The sequence below is a fragment of the Ornithorhynchus anatinus genome, chromosome 7 (genome assembly GCF_004115215.2).
Source record: "Ornithorhynchus anatinus isolate Pmale09 chromosome 7, mOrnAna1.pri.v4, whole genome shotgun sequence".
NCBI lineage: Eukaryota > Metazoa > Chordata > Mammalia > Monotremata > Ornithorhynchidae > Ornithorhynchus > Ornithorhynchus anatinus.
This window is the reverse complement of record NC_041734.1, coordinates 36,122,409-36,140,417: the sequence shown is the minus strand read 5'-3', so window position 1 is coordinate 36,140,417 and position 18,009 is coordinate 36,122,409. Positions and strand designations below refer to the sequence as shown.

Genomic DNA, 18,009 nt, shown 5'->3' with positions numbered 1-18,009 from the left:
TGATAGGGCAGCATGCCTGTCACAGCTAGGGATACACGCAAAGTACAATGGCGTTTAGCGAGAAACAAATACTGGAGAAATGTCGGAGTCACATGCTCACATTGCCTGTTGGTACTTACCACTGAACATGGCATATAACAAATGCCATATCACAACAAACTGGAGTCGAAGGAAAAGGAAATAAAAGAATATATTAATATCTCACTTCAAGAAGAACTAGAACTCTATTGAAATGTGACCAGGAAAACAATCTGACCTGAATCTTCAGATCTTCTAAGGAGGCCTCTTGGGAGATTTCAAGATCCCCAATGTAGCGGAGTGACACTTCACTTTGGACAACCCCCGGACCATCTTAAATGGAACGAAATACGTATGAGTGAGCAAAAACGTTGAATTTACAACTTTAATACTGACACGACACCCCTTCTAGACTGTGAGCCCATTGTTGGGTAGGGATTGTCTCTATCTCTTCCCAAGCGCTTAGAGCGCTTAGTACAGTGCTCTGCACACAGTAAGCGCTAAATAAATACGACTGAATGAATGTATGAATCAACCATAAGATGCTATTTATTTTTTAATAGGAATAACAGTAACTGTTCAGCGCTTATTTGGGCCAGGCGCTGTACTATGGGCTGGGGTGGATACAAGCGAATTGACCTGGACACAGTCCTTGTCCCATGTAAGGCCCACAGTCTCAATCCCCATTTTGCAGATGAAGTAACTGAGGACCAGAAAAGTGAAGTGACTTGGCCAAAGTCACAGAGCGGACAAGTGGCAGAGCTGGGATTAGAACCATGTCCTGTGACTCCCAGGCCCGTGCTCTATCCACTATGCCACGATGCTTCATTTTTTGAATTTGTGGCTTTCGCGCCTGGATTAGCTACTGATCGTTCTTAAATCCTCTTTGATAAAATATTTTCACAGAAATTAGCCTAAGATTAACCCTTGCCAGTTGAGGAATACACTGATTTAATTTAATCTGGAAGGTTTCAAGTGGAAGGGCCCATTTTTCTGAGTCCGAGTCCGACCCTGACCACAAACTGAACGTTTTTGCTTTTGGAAAAAAATTTATTCCCAGTGAATATTTCCTTAATATTCTTAGTTACTGCCTGACCAGAAGATGGGTTGTGAAGCTCGATTGTGCCTACAGGCTTGGTACACAAAGGGGAAGGAAGGTTTAAGGATTGGCAGCTCCCTACATGCAGGAACCTGTGTTGCCATTATAACAGTGGGCAGATAACTTCTTGGCACTGCTGCGGCATACGGTTCTGGAAGTTCAAGAAGGGCCCAGGAATAATGAAGGGTTATAACAGCTTCAGCAGTATTCCCTGGCATATGGATACGTGCACTCCCCCTAAGACTGTTAGGATATAATAATGTTGGCATTTGTTAAGCGCTTACTATATGCCGAGCACTGTTCTAAGCTCTAGGGTAGACACAGGGTAATCAGGCTGTCCCTCGTGAGGCTCGCAGTCTCGATCCCCATTTTACAGAGGAGGTAACTGAGGCACCGAGAACTCAAATGACTCGCCCAATGTCACACAGCTGACAGGTGGCAGAGCCGGGATTTGGACCCATGACCTCTGACGTCTAAGCCCGGGCTCTTTCCACTGAGCCACGCTGCTTCTTTAGCACCTGGAAGCTGCTTTGTCTCTCTCTCTCTTTTTTTTTTTTTTTACAGGATTTGGTAAGCGCTTACTATGTACCAGGCACGGTACTAAGCGCTAGGGTAGATACAGAGTAGCAGCATGGCGTAGTCGACAGAGCATGGGCCCGGGATTCAGACGGCCATGGGTTATAATCCCGGCAGTGTGACTTTTGGCAAGTCACTTCACTTCTCCGTGCCTCATTTACTTCATCTGTAAAATGGGGATGAGACTGTGAACCATATATGCACGGGACAGGGACTGTGTACAACTTGATTTGCTTGTATTCAACCCAGCACTTACTATAGTGCCTGGAGCACAGTAAGTGTTTAACAAATATCACTATCATTATTATTACTAACTTATCAGGTTGGACACAGTCCCTGTCCCACATGAGTTCTCCGTCTTAATCCCCATTTTACAGATGAGGTAATGAGGCCCAGTGAAGTGACTTGTCCGTGGTCACAGACCACACAAATGGCAGAGCCTGAATCAGAACCCAGGTCCCAGGCCCACGCTCTACTGGCTAGGCTTCACATCTATGAGGCTTAGAAGGAAGCTAGATCACAAAATATACAGCATTTTTACTCATCTTTTCAAAAAAAGCGTGACTGAAGAAGTTATTTTGGGCTTTCCCTATTCGAGAAGATTAAAGTTCCTAACCTGCCAAGAACCCATTCCGCAACTATTTGGGTTTCTTCAAATTGCCCATTTTGCCCCTATAAATAATAATTATAATAATGATGGTATTTATTAAGCGCTTACTACGTGCCAAGCACTGTTCTAAGCGCTGGGGTAAATACAAGATAATCAGGCTGTCCCACGTTGGGCTCACAGTCTTAATCCCCATTTTACAGATGAGGTAACTGAGGCAAAGAGAAGTGAGGTGACTCGCCCAAGGTCACACGGCAGACAAGTGGTGGAGCCGAGATCAGAACCCATGTCCTCTGACTCCCAAGTCCGTACTCTTGACACCAGGCCACGCTGCTTCCACCGCTCTCGATGATGTTTCTGCTGCCGTAATTATCTAAGTGCTCACCTCCAGCTGGGGTAACTTTCAGAGTCCCTGTTGGGCATGAAATGCCATTTTCTTGTTCTCGCACATTTTCTTGTGGAGAGTGAGTGAAAGGCTGGTACCACCAGAGAAGCACTTTAAGGAAACCCTGAAAAGACAGAAAAAACACTAACTTTGCTCCTAAGTTGTTGCAGAAATACAAATTAGCTGGCACTTTCACTTTTATGGAAAAGAAATAAATGCATACACAAAATGCCCACTTCATTTACTTAAACTATTTTTTTCTAGGACTGATGAACTGTGCTCTGTCTATTCCCCCCCCACCCCTTTTTATTGTTCAGAAGAGGGAGTTAAAAATAATAATAATAACGTTGGTATTTGTTAAGCGCTTACTATGTGCCGAGCACCGTTCTAAGCGCTGGGGGAGACACAGGGGAATCAGGTGGTCCCACGTGGGGCTCAGAGTCTTCATCCCCATTTTACAGATGAGGTAACTGAGGCACCGAGAAGTGAAGTGACTTGCCCACAGTCACACAGCTGGCAAGTGGCCGAGCCGGGATTCGAACCCATGACCTCTGACTCCAAAGCCCGTGCTCTTTCCACTGAGCCACGCTGCTTCTCTGACAAAAAAAGCAACCCTGACAAAGCCAATTTCCACCAATTAGACTGTGAGCCCGTCACTGGGCAGGGATTGTCTCTATCTGTTGTCGAACTGTCCATTCCAAGCACTTAATACAGCAAGCGCTTAATACAGCGCTCTGCACGTAGTAAGCACTCAATAAATATTATTGAATGAATGAAAGCCCTTAATTTCATCTTTTCCCACTCCCTTCTGGGTCACCCTGATTTGGCCCCTTTGTTCACTCTCCCACCCTTCAGCCCACAGCACTTACATACATATCTGTAATTTATTTATCTGTCTCCCCATCTAAAACTGGAAACTCCTTTAGGGCAGGGAATGTGCCTACCAACTCTGTTATACTGTTATATTGTACTCACCTAAGCAGTAAGTACAGGGCTATGTACACAGTAAACACTCAATACATACGATTGATTACCAGCTCGTCATAAGTTGGATCTAAACATAGGCTTCTATAGAAGAGATCAGCTGTTAATTGGAAATTTAGTTAATTTCCCTTATAGAAATGAAGGACAAAACCAACTAGCCTTAAAGGCTTTGAAGTATTTCATTAATTCTTAGATCGTCAGAATAAGAAATTACCATGGGTGGAAGCTTCCCTTCAGTTAGGACCAAGGTATCTCCCGTGCATAGTTCAAGATCTTTCAGAGTGGCATTCTGAAAATACAGAACATATTTTTTGAGTGAATAACAAAGAAAACCAACACTTTCTTTTTTGATCCCTATGAGCAAAATCAAACACTGCAGTTGGTTAACTAAAGGGGTCTTAAATTAAAAAAAAATTACCCAAATAATCTTCTTCACAGATATAGCCGATCCGTGGGAGCTGATACCAAGCATAAACCCCCCAAAAGAGGTTAAAGGGCTGGGCCAAGGTCACACAGCACAGCTGGAACTAACCTTCATATCCCCTGACTCCCAAACTCACAGTCTATTCATTCTCTAATTTTTTTTGAAAGCTAATATAGTGCAAAACTGAACGAGACAGAACACTTGATTGTTTTAGCGAAACACAACCTTTCTTGAAACATGAATTTTCATGAATCAATATACCAACCAATTTCTAAGCTTTATGGTATTATTGTCTATAGGGGACACTGCCATTTTACCTTTAGTAATTCCTTTAATCCACTTGAATTTCTCTTTAATTACCAGTAAACATGTTTTGCTAGCTCTTCATAAACACACCAGGGTTATCTGATGCCTTGCAAGCACTAGTAGCTTAAAAGAAGCACATCACTCATGCTGAAAGTGCCTTCTACTTTTACGGAAATTCTTATCTGCTGGTTTGCTTTCAGAGCCAGTTTAATTATATTCCCTGACTAGGTCTTGGGGTCCCTGCAAATTCACAAGGGTATTTCCGAGGTAATGAACTTTGGGAATAAAAGTGAAATGTCTTACTTCCTCACTTAATGCTTCTCCCGCTTCATAACACCAATCCATTTTTCTCAAATGCCAAGTGTCACCTACAAGAAAATAAAAATCAGGGCCCTGAAAATATTCTGATGAGAAATAAGACGGACCATGTAGTCCATCAAGAGAATACACTGTCAGGGAGGAGAGGACTGATTCAGGGGCAAATTCCCTTTGGGGAAGTGCATTATTTATTTAAGCTTTTAGGATGCATTTAAGTAAAAAGGGTGATCTGAAAGTGCTTATAACCTTCTTCAAAATGACTCCATCCATTCTACCACAGCACGTGTTGTCGATATGAACTTTTGGCTAGGTTTTCAGGGAAGTAGAGAACAGCATTCAACAGGGCAAGCCTATTGGTGGTCAGCATGCTGTTTTTTCAATCAGTGCTATTTATTGAGTGCTTACTGGATGCATGGCATTGTACTAAGCACTTGGGAGAGTAAAATGTAGTTGGTAAACCTGATCCCAGGCTATCAGAGTACTCACGGAGTACTGACCCAAGTGCTTAGGTGATGCAGAGAGAAGAGAGAATACGGTGGTCAGGTAAGAGGCTACTCAGGAATCAATCAACTGCATTTATTGGGCTCTTATGGTGTGCTGAGCACTGTACTAAGCACTTGGAAGAGTACAGTATAACAATATAACAGACCCATTCCCTGCCGAAAACGAGCTAACCATCTAGATGGGGGGACAGACATATAAGCAAGTAAATTGCAGATATGTACATTACAGATATGTACATAAATACTATGGGGGTGGGAGGGAGGATGAATTAAGGGGGCAAGTCAGAGCGATGCAGAAGGGAGTGGGAGAAGACGAAAGGAGGGCTTGGCTTAATCAGGGAAGGCCTCCTGGAGGAGATGTGCCTTCGATAAGGCTTTGAAGGTGGGGGATTAACTGTCCGGGGGATATGAAGAGGGAGGGCAGTCCGGGCCAGAGACAGGATGTGGGCGGGAAGTCGGTGGTGAGACAGATGAGATCAAGGTACATTGAGAAGGTTGGCGTTAGGGGAGTGAAGTGTGCAAGCTGGGCTGGAGTAGGAGAGTACTGAGGTGAGGAAAGAGGGACAGGGAGAAAGAGGGGCAGGGAGTAAGAGGAGGAAATGCGAGATGCAGCAAGGAAGAGAGATTCAGTGCTAGAGATGTAGATTGGGGAATCATCTGCATAGAAGTGGCAGTTGAAGTCATGAGAGCGATTGAGTTCTCCAAGGGAATGGGTGTAGAGGGAGAATAGAAGAGTACCCAAAACTGAGCCTTGAGGGCCTCCCCCAGGCAGAGGAGGAGGCCAGGAAAAAGACTGAGAATGAACGACCCAGAGAAAGAGGAGGAGAACCAGGAGAGGACAGTGTCAGTGAAGGCGAGGTTGGATAACGCTTCCAGGAGAAGGGGGTGGTCGACAGTGTCGAAGGCAGCTGAGAAGTCGTGGAGGATTAGGATGGAGTAGAGACCACTGGATTTGGCAAAAAGGAGATCGCTGGTGACCTCTGAGAGGTGGGTTTCAGTAAAGGGGACCGAAGCCAGATTGGCTAGGAAAAGCTAACTGGAGGAGATATGATTTTAGTAATGCTTTGGAATTGGGGAGAGTTGTGGTCTGTCATATATAAAAGTGGGAGGGAGTACCCTGCAGAAGGGTGGGAAAAACCAGGGTCATTGGCGAGAGAGAGACGAGATAAGACCCATTGAGGAGGCTGGTTTTAGAGGACCAAAGTGTTCGAGTAGGGTTGTAGAAATCGTAGCGAGGATAGGTGAGAGGAGGAGAGTTGATTGAGTGTCTTAGAGCCAATGGTGAAGAGTTTCTCCTTGAGGGGGAGATACATGCAGAACCATTTTTATGAAAATGATATGGAGCAAAGTGAAGCAAAGAATGGGCAAGGAAGTCAACAAGGAAATCGATGAAGAAGTTAAGGTGGGAGATGACTTAATCATTAGAAAATGTCTGTAGCATCAGAAGCAGTGACTTGTATGTGAATTTTCCTAAATGCAAGGTTCTGCAATTACACAACCATCACATTACTGGGGAGATGTATGCATCCCGCTTGCTTCCCAGGAGAAACAGGCCCACTATCAAATACAATATTTATTTTTTTCAGTTACAATTGTAAGTTTAATTTCACCTTACTTAAATTATATCTGGGTGAGCGCAATTATGAATCTTGAAAGACTGAGTTTCCTTTTCATTTCAAGTTATGATTTATGCCACAGGGTGGTGACTTGTAGCAAACTAGATGAGCTGATTTAAGAAAATAAAGTCAACTCCTCTTGAGAAATTACAAAGAACGTCTGTAAATTATGGCTTTTTCCGCGCCCCCCCCCCCCCGGGGCTCATAGGTACAACACCTAAATTCTGTTTCAAATTTTGGTTTAGATGATACATTCGCTCAGCTTTAAAGTAGCCAGTTTCTTTTTAATTTACAATGCAAACTAGCAAACACAGGCCCACTGATATACATAATAATGCTGGTATTTGTTAAGCGCTTACTACGTGCAGAGCACTGTTCTAAGCGCGGGGGTAGATACAGGCTAATCAGGTTGTCCCACGTGAGGCTCACAGTCTTAATCCCCATTTTCCAGACGAGGTCACTGAGGCACAGGGAAGTTAAATGATTCGCCCAAAGTCACACAGCTAACAAGTGGCAGAGTTGGGATAAGAACCCATGACCTCTGACTCCCAAGCCCAGGCTCTTTCCACTGAGCCATGCTGCTTCTCTACATATTAACTCACAGTTGCTGCACTTCCCATATTTTTAGAGGGTGAGCCTGTCACACGTAGACATAGAATTGAACCTTGCAATAAGGGAAGAAGGAAAAAAACAGAAGGAATAAAAGGAAGAGGAAAGGAGGTGACTTGAGACTGCATGTTTTACTTCTACCGTCTTTTCCAAGTGTTGCGTACAAATAGATACTCAGTGAATTAACCCTCTTCCTTCATCTCTTCCTACAATGGAGCTTTCCAGATGAAACTCCCCTTCCCCAGCATGAACTGACTCTGCTGTGTTACCATGAAGCCGGGTGGTTTAGTGGAAAGAGCACCTCCCTGGGAGTCAGAGAACCTGGGTTCCAATCCCTGTGCAGCCTCTTGGCTGCCGGGTGACACCTGGGCAAGTGACGTAACCTCTCTGTGCCCAAGTTTCCTCATCTGTAAAATGGGGATTAAATATCAGCTCTTGCTCCTCTCCTTAGACTGTGAGCTCCACGTAGGACAGGGACAGAACACAGTACCAAGTACTTCATTCATTCAATAGTATTTTTTGAGCGCTTACCATGTGCAGAGCACTGTACTAAGCGCTTGGAATGTACGGATCAGTAACAGATAGAGACGGTCCCTGCCCTTTGACGGGCTTACGGTCTAATCGGAGTTTACAGGGAGAGCATAATACAACAGAGTTGGAAGGCACATTCCCTGCCCACAATGAGCTTTCAGTCTAAATGCGTAGCACATAGTGCTTAACAAATACCACAACTACTATTAGTTTTCTTTTCTTAATCCCAGAATGTGTTATTTCTGTGTGGTATAAAAAAAATCTATATTTTCACCTCAAAAATCTCAGTGGCGATAATTATGAGGCACTTATGGGAGTAAACATGGTAAGTTTATTACAACAATTTGATATATGACACGTGCTAATATATTTGATACACTGGCACAGAGACGGCTCAAGTGCCCTAAGTACTATAATTACATTCACCTAAATTTATGAAGAGTTTACATTTAGGAAGGATTTGGACACAATTACAACAAACCATTGAACTGACCTGGCAAACCAGATTTCTCCAGCATAACTTTTAAGCACTGTAATACAAAAACAAAAAAATCAGTTTCAACACCAAATACAAACTTTGACAGGACAGAGGGATTATTTCAGGAAGCACGGCAACCTTGGTCCCGCAAAGATTGCAGCGCACATCCAGGAAAGCCCCCAAACTGCCCTTCGAACCACTCCCTGAGGAATGAAGTGCTCAAAGATCACCGAGGATGTAAGGATGTGAGGTGGGGTCAGGTATTTGGGTCGGGTACAGGTCTTCTTGTTTGGAGGCTTAGTCAGACCCCCAGAATTTCTGGGCATGTGTAGAGTGCTAGCTCTCCGAGTTAGCCTACCGAGGCAACTGATCTTAATAAGTTGGCCACCAAAATGACTCTTCGCTATCAACTCCGCTCTGTTTAGTACTGGCAATTTGGCAGTGCCTTTATTCTCTATCAAGAGGGGTTTTTTTCATCATATGTTCTTTTGGTGCAAAAGATTTCACCTGCAATTCCATTTACAGGGCTTCATTTTCGGGATTTCATCCTTAAAAGAGCACCCTGTACGATGCTGAAAATAGGAAGCTATACTCCACCTTCTACAGGCAACTTATCATATTTAAGTGGATTATACATCCATCATATTAACCACTGCAAATAGTCATTTTTCTCTAGTCAGTAACACTTTGAGTTTCCAGTAATTATATGTGGTATTGATTCAAGGAAAAAAAATCATATATTTTTAATTATGGAATTATGAAACACAATTCTCACAACATTTAAAAAAGCTTTTAAAGAACTGTAGACTACAACTCCAGGTCCACTTCTCCTTATTGAGGCACTCTGGTGTATTTTACTCTCCTAAGCACTTAGTACAGTGCTCTGCACATAGTAAGCGCTCACTAAATACCATTGACTGATTGAGACTGATTGAGCAGATGGCAGGGAACATTCTTATAGGCATCAGGGCCACAGCACTTCAACAGAATAAGGGGTTATTGAGCAGTTTCATTACTTACATCTTTTACAGATATCGTTTCTTCCACTATGATCTCCATTTCTGTGCCAGACTGTAGATCACTCCCAAGAGCAAAATACAAGAAGAGCTAGAAAAGGAATAGCAGGATAGCTTAGATAGAAAAAAAGACACACAATAAACTGTAAAAAACACACAAATATATTACTATTATATCTAAAATCTTAGGAGAAAAGCCAACATTACCAGGGTGAATACAGGGTTATTTTGGAGATTTTTACAGAATAGATTAACGTGACATCATCAACAGTATATACTGAGTGTCTACGATATGCAGAGCACTGCAACTAGGCTCTTGGAAAATGTACAAAATAATTAAAAGGCACAATTCTGCCCTATAAAGAATTTGCACTCTAATGGAGGAGATAATAGCTCAGCGTGGCTCAGTGGAAAGAGCCCGGGCTTCGGAGTCGGAGGTCATGGGTTCGAATCCCAGCTCTGCCACTTGTCAGCTGTGTGACTGTGGGCAAGTCACTTCACTTCTCTGTGCCTCAGTTCCCTCATCTGAAAATGGGGATTAAGACTGTGAGCCTCACATGGGACAGCCTGATTACCCTGTATCTATCCCAGCGCTTAGAACAGTGCTCTGCACGTAGTAAGCGCTTAACAAATACCAACATTATTATTGTTATTATTATTGTTATTAAAACCAGCATGGCCTAATGGACAGGGCCTGGGCCTGGGTTCTAATTCCCGCTCTGGCACTTGACTAATGGGTAACCTCGGGTAAGTCACTTACCTTCTCCATGCCTCAGTTCCTCATCTACAAAATGGGGATCTGATTCCTGTTTTCCTTACTACTCAGACCGTGAGCCCTATATGGAACGTGAAGATCTTGTTAGCCCTGTACTTGGAATAGTGTTTGGCACATAGTGAGTGCTGAACAAAAGCCATCATTATTTTTATTTATTGTATAATGATGAATATGCAACACTTTAAAGTGAAAGAACAGACATTAACTCTTTCAGTAATTTCTAAAATAACATTCCCTTGTTACTGTGGAATACCTCATTGTCAATATATTCTCCTCTTTAAAAGAAAAGGATATGTTGTTGTTAAAGAACACAACACAGTTATTATACAGCAACATCAATCAATTGCATTTATGGAGGGCTCACTATGTGCAGAACACTGTACTAAGTGCTTGGGATAGTACAATACAACAGAATTAGCAGACACATTCCCTACCCACAACGAGCTCACAGACTCGAAGGGGAAGACAGACATAATGATAATGATAATAATGTTGGTATTTGTTAAGCGCTATGTGCAGAGCACTGTTGTTCTAAACGCTGGGGTAGATACAGGGTAATCACGTTGTCCCTCGTGAGGCTCACTGTCTTAATCCCCATTTTACAGATGAGGTAACTGAGGCACAGAGAAGTTAAGTAACTTGCCCACAGTCACACAGTTGACAAGTGGCAGAGCCGGGGTTCGAACCCATGACCCCTGACTCCCAAGCCTGGGCTCTTTCCACTGAGCCACGTTAATAGGAATAATTTATAATATATAATTTAAGGACATGTACCTAAGTGCCGTGGGGCTGGGGAGAATATCAACTGACCAAAGGTCACAGATTGAGGTGTATAGATGATGCAGAAGGGAGAGCGAGCCAGGGAAAAGAGGGCTTAATATGGGAAGGCCTCTTGGAAGAGAAGTCCTTCATGATACTTTGAAGGTGGAGAGGGTGGCGGATTTGGCACAAATGGAGGGGCAGGGAATTCCAGGCTAGCAGAATGACGAGGGAAAAGGGTCGGCAGGGATACAGTGAGTAAGTTGGAGCTAGAGGAGTGGAGTATGCTGTTTGGGCTAGTTGACTAGTAGATTAGTGAACTGCGGTACGGTGGGACGAGCTGATTGTGTGCTTTAAAGCCACTGGTAAGGAGTTTCTGTTTGACGAGGCGGTGGATGGGCAGCCATTGGGGGTTCTTAAGGAGTGGGGAGACATGAACCGAACTTTTTGTTGGTAAATGATTTGTGCAGCAGAGTGAGGTTTGAGTAGGGAGAGACAGGAGGCAGGGAAGTCAGTGAGGAGGCAGATGCAGTAGTCAAGACGGGATAGGATAAGTGCTTGGATCGGCAGGGTGGTAGTTCGGATGGACAGGAAAGGGCAGATTTTAGCAATGTTGTGAAAGTAGAACTGACAGGATTTGGTGACAGAACGAATACATGGGTGGAATGAGAGAGGAGTTGAGGACAAAACCAAGCTTACGGACCAAACTACTGGGCTGTTAATCACATGCAGCTTCTGGGTCACTCACTCCAGATGATCTCAAGAACCTCCTCCCTCCTCTTCTGTTGCTTCCCAACTCGCAGTGTGCTAGATCAATTTGAAAAATGGCCCTGGGAGCAAGTGTAAACGCTTTCCCACCTCATCCCGGAAGCAACGGGAACAAAGGCGAAAAAGGCCTTCCTCCTCTCTCTCCACAGAGTTCAGCCTGGGTTGTGAAGCCGCCTCAGTGAGAAATCGGTCAGGGGAACCCCATTACCCCCAAAGGTGAACATCTGCTAGGCTAAGGCAGCTGAAGGGTGGAAAGGGAGGGGGAAGGGAGGTGACCTGGGACAAGAGAGTCGGTCTCCATTTCACAATTAGACCGTAAGCCCGTGATTAGACTGTAAGCCCATCAAAGGGCAGGGGCTGTCTCTCTCTGTTGCCGATTTGTACATTCCAAGCGCTCAGTACAGTGCTCTGCACATAGTAAGCGCTCGATAAATACTATTGAATGAATGAATGATCATTCATGGTGGGTAATTCCCTCTTCCTAATGATGGCTGATCAACGGGCATATCTCAGTCTGGTACGGAGTCTGTTTCAACTCCATTGTTCCGGGACCAAAGTCCTGTCTCAATCCTGTTGACCTCCCTCTTGCCAACAGACAATCACCCTACCCATCTTCAAAGCCTTACTGAAGGCATATTTCCTCTAAAAGGCCTTTCCTGCCTAAACCCTCATTTCTTCTTCTCCCACTCCCTTCTGTGTCACCTTTGCACTTGGATTTGCTCCCTTTATTCACCCCTCCCTCACCCCCACAGCACTTATGTACATATCTGTAATTTACTGATTTATATTAAGGTCTGTCCCGCCCTCTAGACCGTAAGCGTGTTGTGGGCAGGGAACCTGTCTACCAACTCTGTTATACTGTACCCTCCGAATCACTTAGTACAGAGCTCTGCACACGGTAGGCGCTCAGTAAAGATGACCGATTGACCACCACTCTTGGATCCCTTCCTTAGGATCCCTTCCTTATCCTACTAATGACTTGGCCTCACCTCTTCCCTGCTGCCCTCCCAGCTATCTCCACATCCTTTGAGAAGGCGACAGTGGAGCTGCTGAGAGAGGAGCTAGGAGAAGAGCACAGGATGGCTCTTTGAAGCCAGAGATAGGGTAGATATATTTACATTTAATGCAGGCTAAACAAACGTCATTAAAAAGGACGTTGGCTTGATGGCTTTTATAAAGGAAATACTGACATAACTTCCAAGAGGGAAGAGGGAGGAAAAAATAAATCCTATTATCTTAAAGAATAGTAGACCTAAAGTCACATACACCAAGTCCTAATATAGAGGGGATTGCATTCTTAAGGAAAACCCACGTCGTAATGCCCACACAGGCCCAATGTCACACCACATGGTTTCTTCTGATACCGCCTTGGGCATATTGACAGACGAGTGTTATCAGAAGCAGCAAAGCCTACGGGATAGAGCGTAATAATGTTGGTATTTGTTAAGCGCTTACTATGTGCAGAGCACTGTTCTACGTGCTGGGGTAGATACGGGGTAATCAGGTTGTCCCACGTGAGACTCACAGTTGATCCCCATTTTACAGATGAGGGAACTGAGGCACAGAGAAGTGACTTGCCCACAGTCACACAGCTGACAAGTGGCAGAGCCAGGATTCGAACCCATGAATTCTGACTCCCGAGCCTGGGCTCTTTCCACTGAGCCACGCTGCTTCGGAGTCAGAAGGACCTGGGTTCTAATCTGCCACTTGTCTGCAGTGCGTCCTTGGGCAAATCGTTACACTTTTCTGGGCCTCGGTTACCTCGTTTGTAAAATGGGGATTAAGACAGTGAGCTCCATGCGGGACAGGAACTGTGTCCAACCTGGCAACCTTGTACCTACTCCAGTCCTTATTACAGTACTTAGCACACAGTAAGTGCTTAATAAGTACCATAAAAAAAAAAAAAGAAAACAGAACATACTCTAACTCTACCACCACTTTCTACTCACATCATGGAGTGAAAACACCCATTATAGCCCAAATGAGTACACAGTTGAAATTATTTTGGATCTAAGTGACATTCCAAAAGGATGAGGATAAAAACTTGCATTTCAATCAACTTCCTTTCTCTCATGCAAATACCTGAACTTTTAATCAGGAAAACTCAATATATTATCACCAAGATGACAAAATGAGAGGACAAGAAATGTCTGTGTTGAATGATTACCTATTTTGGTTGAAAACAAAAAAGCAGGTGCTTCGCTGCCTTACCTGAGTGGAAGTCGGGGCCTTTCCAGGACACAATCCTAACGCATTTCCCAGCTTCAGGTTTGCGTCTTTGATTGTGAAATCATCTGGCACTATACAGAAATGTGAACACAAAAATATCATTCGATTTTGGGATAACCAGACCTATCCCTCACATAGTCTTCTTTAAACTATAGGAATGGCTTGGCCTAGCGGAAACTGCACGGGCACGGAAGTCAGATGACCTGGGTTCTAATCCCAGCTCTGCCGCTTGTCTGCTGTGAGACCCTGGGCAGGTCACTTAACTCCTCTGTGTCTCCATTTCCTGATCTGTAAAATGACGACTGGACTGTATCCAACCTGATTATCTTCCACTACCCCAGCGCTTACTACAGCACATAATAAGTCCTTAACAAATACCATTAAAGAAAAAAAAAACCAGGAAGGTAGATTCAGTATAACAAAAAAAGACAACTGCCATTCTGGTGGAGGAAAAGTATTCTGGGTAGAGAAGTTCAGGAAGAGTAACTGGAAATGTACCTGTTCAAAATAATCTTTGTTCTACCATCTACCGACTCGGTTGTAGTGTATTCTCCTAAACGCTAAATACAGTGCTCTGTACCCAGTAAGTGCTCAGTAAGTACTACTGACTGATTGATTTACTGACTTCCTCAACTACTGTCTAAGGAATCAATAGTAGAAGATGCTTCAAGAGGAGAGAGGGTGAAACTGCAATTCCAACTTCTCCTACCCTATCTCCCCGATTACCTACCTATTACAACCCATCCCACAAACTTCGATCCTCTAATGCCAACCTCCATCTTGGCTATCTCGCCACCGGCCCCTCCCCCGTATCCTGCTGATGGCCTGGAACGCCCTTCCTCTTCATATAGGACAGACGTTCACTCTGTCCACCTTGGAAGCCTTATTAAAAGCCCATCTCCTCCAAGAGGCCTTCCCCAATTAAGCCCTTATTCCCTCTTCTCCCACCTTCTGCGTTTTCCTTGCACTTGGCTATGCACCCTATATTCACCCCTCCCTCGGGCCCACAGCGCTTTGGGTATATATCTGTAATTTATTTATTATTAATGTCTGTTTCGCCGACTAGACTGTAAAGTCGCTGTTGGCAGGGATCGCACCTACCGACTCTGTTGTACTGTACTATCCCAAGTGCTCAGTACTGTGCTCTGCACATAGTAAGCACTCAATAAATAAGACTGATTAATTCTTATAGTTTTGAAAGGCTTACCGGGAGGAAGAAGCTTTCCTTTTCTGTTAATTGGCCTCAAACAGCTATTACCAGCTACAAAAAAAAAAGAAAAAAAGACAATACTTTGGTGAACTGAAAGAAGCAAATCACATGAAGGAGTTACAAGTCAGCTAGTTAATAGTAAGCTACAATCCATTAGGAAATAATAAAAATAAATACAGTATTTGTTAAGCACTTATTACGTGACAGGCACTGTACTATGAACCACGGTGTATAGCGTGGCTCAGTGGAAAGAGCCCGGGCTTGGGAGACATGGGTTCGAATCCCGGCCCTGCCACTTGTCAGCTGTGTGACTGTGGGCAAGTCACTTAACTTCTCTGGGCCTCAGTTACCTCATCTGTAAAATGGGGATTTACCGTGAGCCCCACGTGGGACAACCTGATTACCCTGTATCTACCTCGGCGCTTAGAACAGTGCTCTGCACATAGTAAGCGCTTAACAAATACCAACATTATTATAAGCAAATCGGGTTGGACGCAGTCTCTGTCCCACGTGGGACTCACAGTCCTGATCCCCATTTTACAGATAAGGGAACTGAGACCCAGAGAAGTGAAGTGAATTGCCCAAGGTGACACAACAGACAAGTGGGGGATCCAGATTTAGAACCCGTGACCTTCTGACTCTTCATATCATCTTCTGCTGCTTCATATCCCTTTGAGCTTTTTCCACACGCACTGGTCCTGGACGGCTCTGCCACTGAGAGGACTCTTTCTCTGAGCACCTATACAAAATGGGGGAAAACCCACCCTCCACTCCTTGCCTTTTAATAGTGAACGGCCTCATAGCCGCTGAAAGCTTCGTTGTGTGGAAGCCTCTAGAACACGACTGGACAGAGGAAGGGCCACATAACAAAACAATCCACTGAATGATCCAATCTGGCCAGAGTCAGATGTGTGGTGACCCGTCTGGCTTCCAACCAGCTACAGATGCAAGAAGTGTGTGGCGAGGGGGAGGGGGAGAGGTGCTCCTAACCTGTTGTGATTCCAAATGAGTACGGCGTTGGACTTATTAACCATAACAACAACCAGACTGAAGGAGGGCAGGAGCCAGTACGGCAGGAAGTGGCTGCACTTGTGTCGTTTACAATCGCTCCCTTGCGTGTCGTGTGAGCTCACAGATGTCTTAAATGTGGTGACTTCCTCGCTGGCCCAACTAACTGTCCACTGCTCTTCTGTGGAATTCCAGTTCTATCAGACTCATTACTAAAGGGGTATGTAAAATGTCAATGGAAATTTCTACGCATTCAGAAAGGATTATCTTGGCTGCTCTGTCATAGACCTCAGCAGTGAATTCTTGTTTGAAATCTCAGCTGAATGTTATCCTGGGTTGCGACTTACAAAAATCGGCACATTTTTTTAATCAGGTAGTTCTCAACGACTCCAACAGAATCAATAAATTAGTCACTTCCTTAAAAAATGTATTTTCTACAGCTGACTTGGAATATTATCCAGTGGGCGACAAGTGTTTCCATCATCTCAGAATTGTTTCCACTCACAACTGAAGCATGAGCATCCTAATCTCAGAGGATAAGCTCTTTGAAGTCAGGGACTAAGTCTTTTCCTCATCATATGTTCCAGTGCACAGAAATTGCTACTGATGATGATCCAGAGTGGGAGAGAGAAATTAAATCTCCTTTCCTTCAAAGTGGTGTCATCTGGCTCTTTCTCTAATCCGTAACAGTTAATAAAGACTCAAGACAGGACTTCAAAATAAATATTTACCTAAGTCTTCTGGCAGCTGCAATTCTGTTATAGCTTTAATTCGAATATCCAACATCAGCTATGCAAAAAAAAAATAAAAGGAAATTATTAATGACTCGCAGGAGAAAGAGGTTGTAGAAAGGAAGAATGTCAGCACATCCCCAATAATTCTTGATCCGCGATATGACTTTGGTTATAGAAATTTAAATATTATTCAGTGTTCAAATTACGGCCTTGAAGAACCAATATCATATGCTTAAAAGCCACTTTCTTTCCTCTCAATCATTTCTCTTCTTCTTGTTGGTTGAAGAACTCGCTCTAATGAAACGCATCATAACATTGGTCAGATCAGACTTATTTTATTCAGCACAAGATCAGGACTATACCATCTGTCATGACCCAATTCTGGATTAGAGGACAGAAAACTCCGATTAAGACATTGATCATTTTAGATACTATCAATAAAGACAAAAAAATAGGGGTAATTTCCCTCCAAACTCTCTGCATCTGGGACGTGGCACAAAGAGAAGGAAAGGTTAGCTCAACAATCCAAAAAACCTTAAAAGTGAGGTTTGAGGCACTAGGATCAAAGTAAGAAAACATATTTATTCAAAACAATTTAGATGATTTTTTTAATGTTATCTAAGCCCTTACTATGTACTAGACACTGTCCTAAGCACTGGGGTGGATACGCGTTAATCAGGTTGGACGCAGTGCAGATCCCATGTGGGGCTCAGTCTTAAGCCCTATTTTACAGATGAGGTAACTGAGGCACAGAGAAGTTAGGTGACGTTCCCAAGGTAACACAGCAGACCTGTGGCAGAGATGGGATTAGAGAAGCAGCATGGCTTAGCGGAAAGAGCAGGGGCTTGGGAGTCAGAGGACATGGGTTCTAATCCCGGCTCCGCCACTTCTCTACTGTGTGACCTCGGGCAAGCCACTTAACTTCTCTGTGCCACAGTTACTTCATCTATAAAATGGGGATTAAGACTGTGAGCCTCATGTGGGACAACCTGATTACCTTGTACCTACTCTAGCTCTCAGAACAGTGGTTGGCATATAGTAAGCGCTTAAATACCA

At 43.9% G+C, this 18,009-nt stretch overlaps 1 protein-coding gene across 2 annotated transcripts in view; it reads right to left on the bottom strand.

Annotated features, from left to right (window-relative positions):
- The window catches only part of USP40 (ubiquitin specific peptidase 40), a 75,764-nt gene that overhangs the window by 11,841 nt on the left and 45,914 nt on the right, over window positions 1-18,009 (bottom strand). For both annotated transcript variants that reach the window (XM_029069008.1, XM_029069009.1), the window contains 9 exons: window positions 16,951-17,008; window positions 15,209-15,262; window positions 13,984-14,072; window positions 9,475-9,561; window positions 8,470-8,506; window positions 4,703-4,767; window positions 3,884-3,958; window positions 2,686-2,809; window positions 257-351 (listed from right to left, as the gene is read on the bottom strand). In XM_029069008.1, the coding sequence (XP_028924841.1) occupies window positions 257-351; window positions 2,686-2,809; window positions 3,884-3,958; window positions 4,703-4,767; window positions 8,470-8,506; window positions 9,475-9,561; window positions 13,984-14,072; window positions 15,209-15,262; window positions 16,951-17,008 (684 nt within the window). The remainder of the gene's footprint in view (window positions 1-256; window positions 352-2,685; window positions 2,810-3,883; window positions 3,959-4,702; window positions 4,768-8,469; window positions 8,507-9,474; window positions 9,562-13,983; window positions 14,073-15,208; window positions 15,263-16,950; window positions 17,009-18,009) is intronic.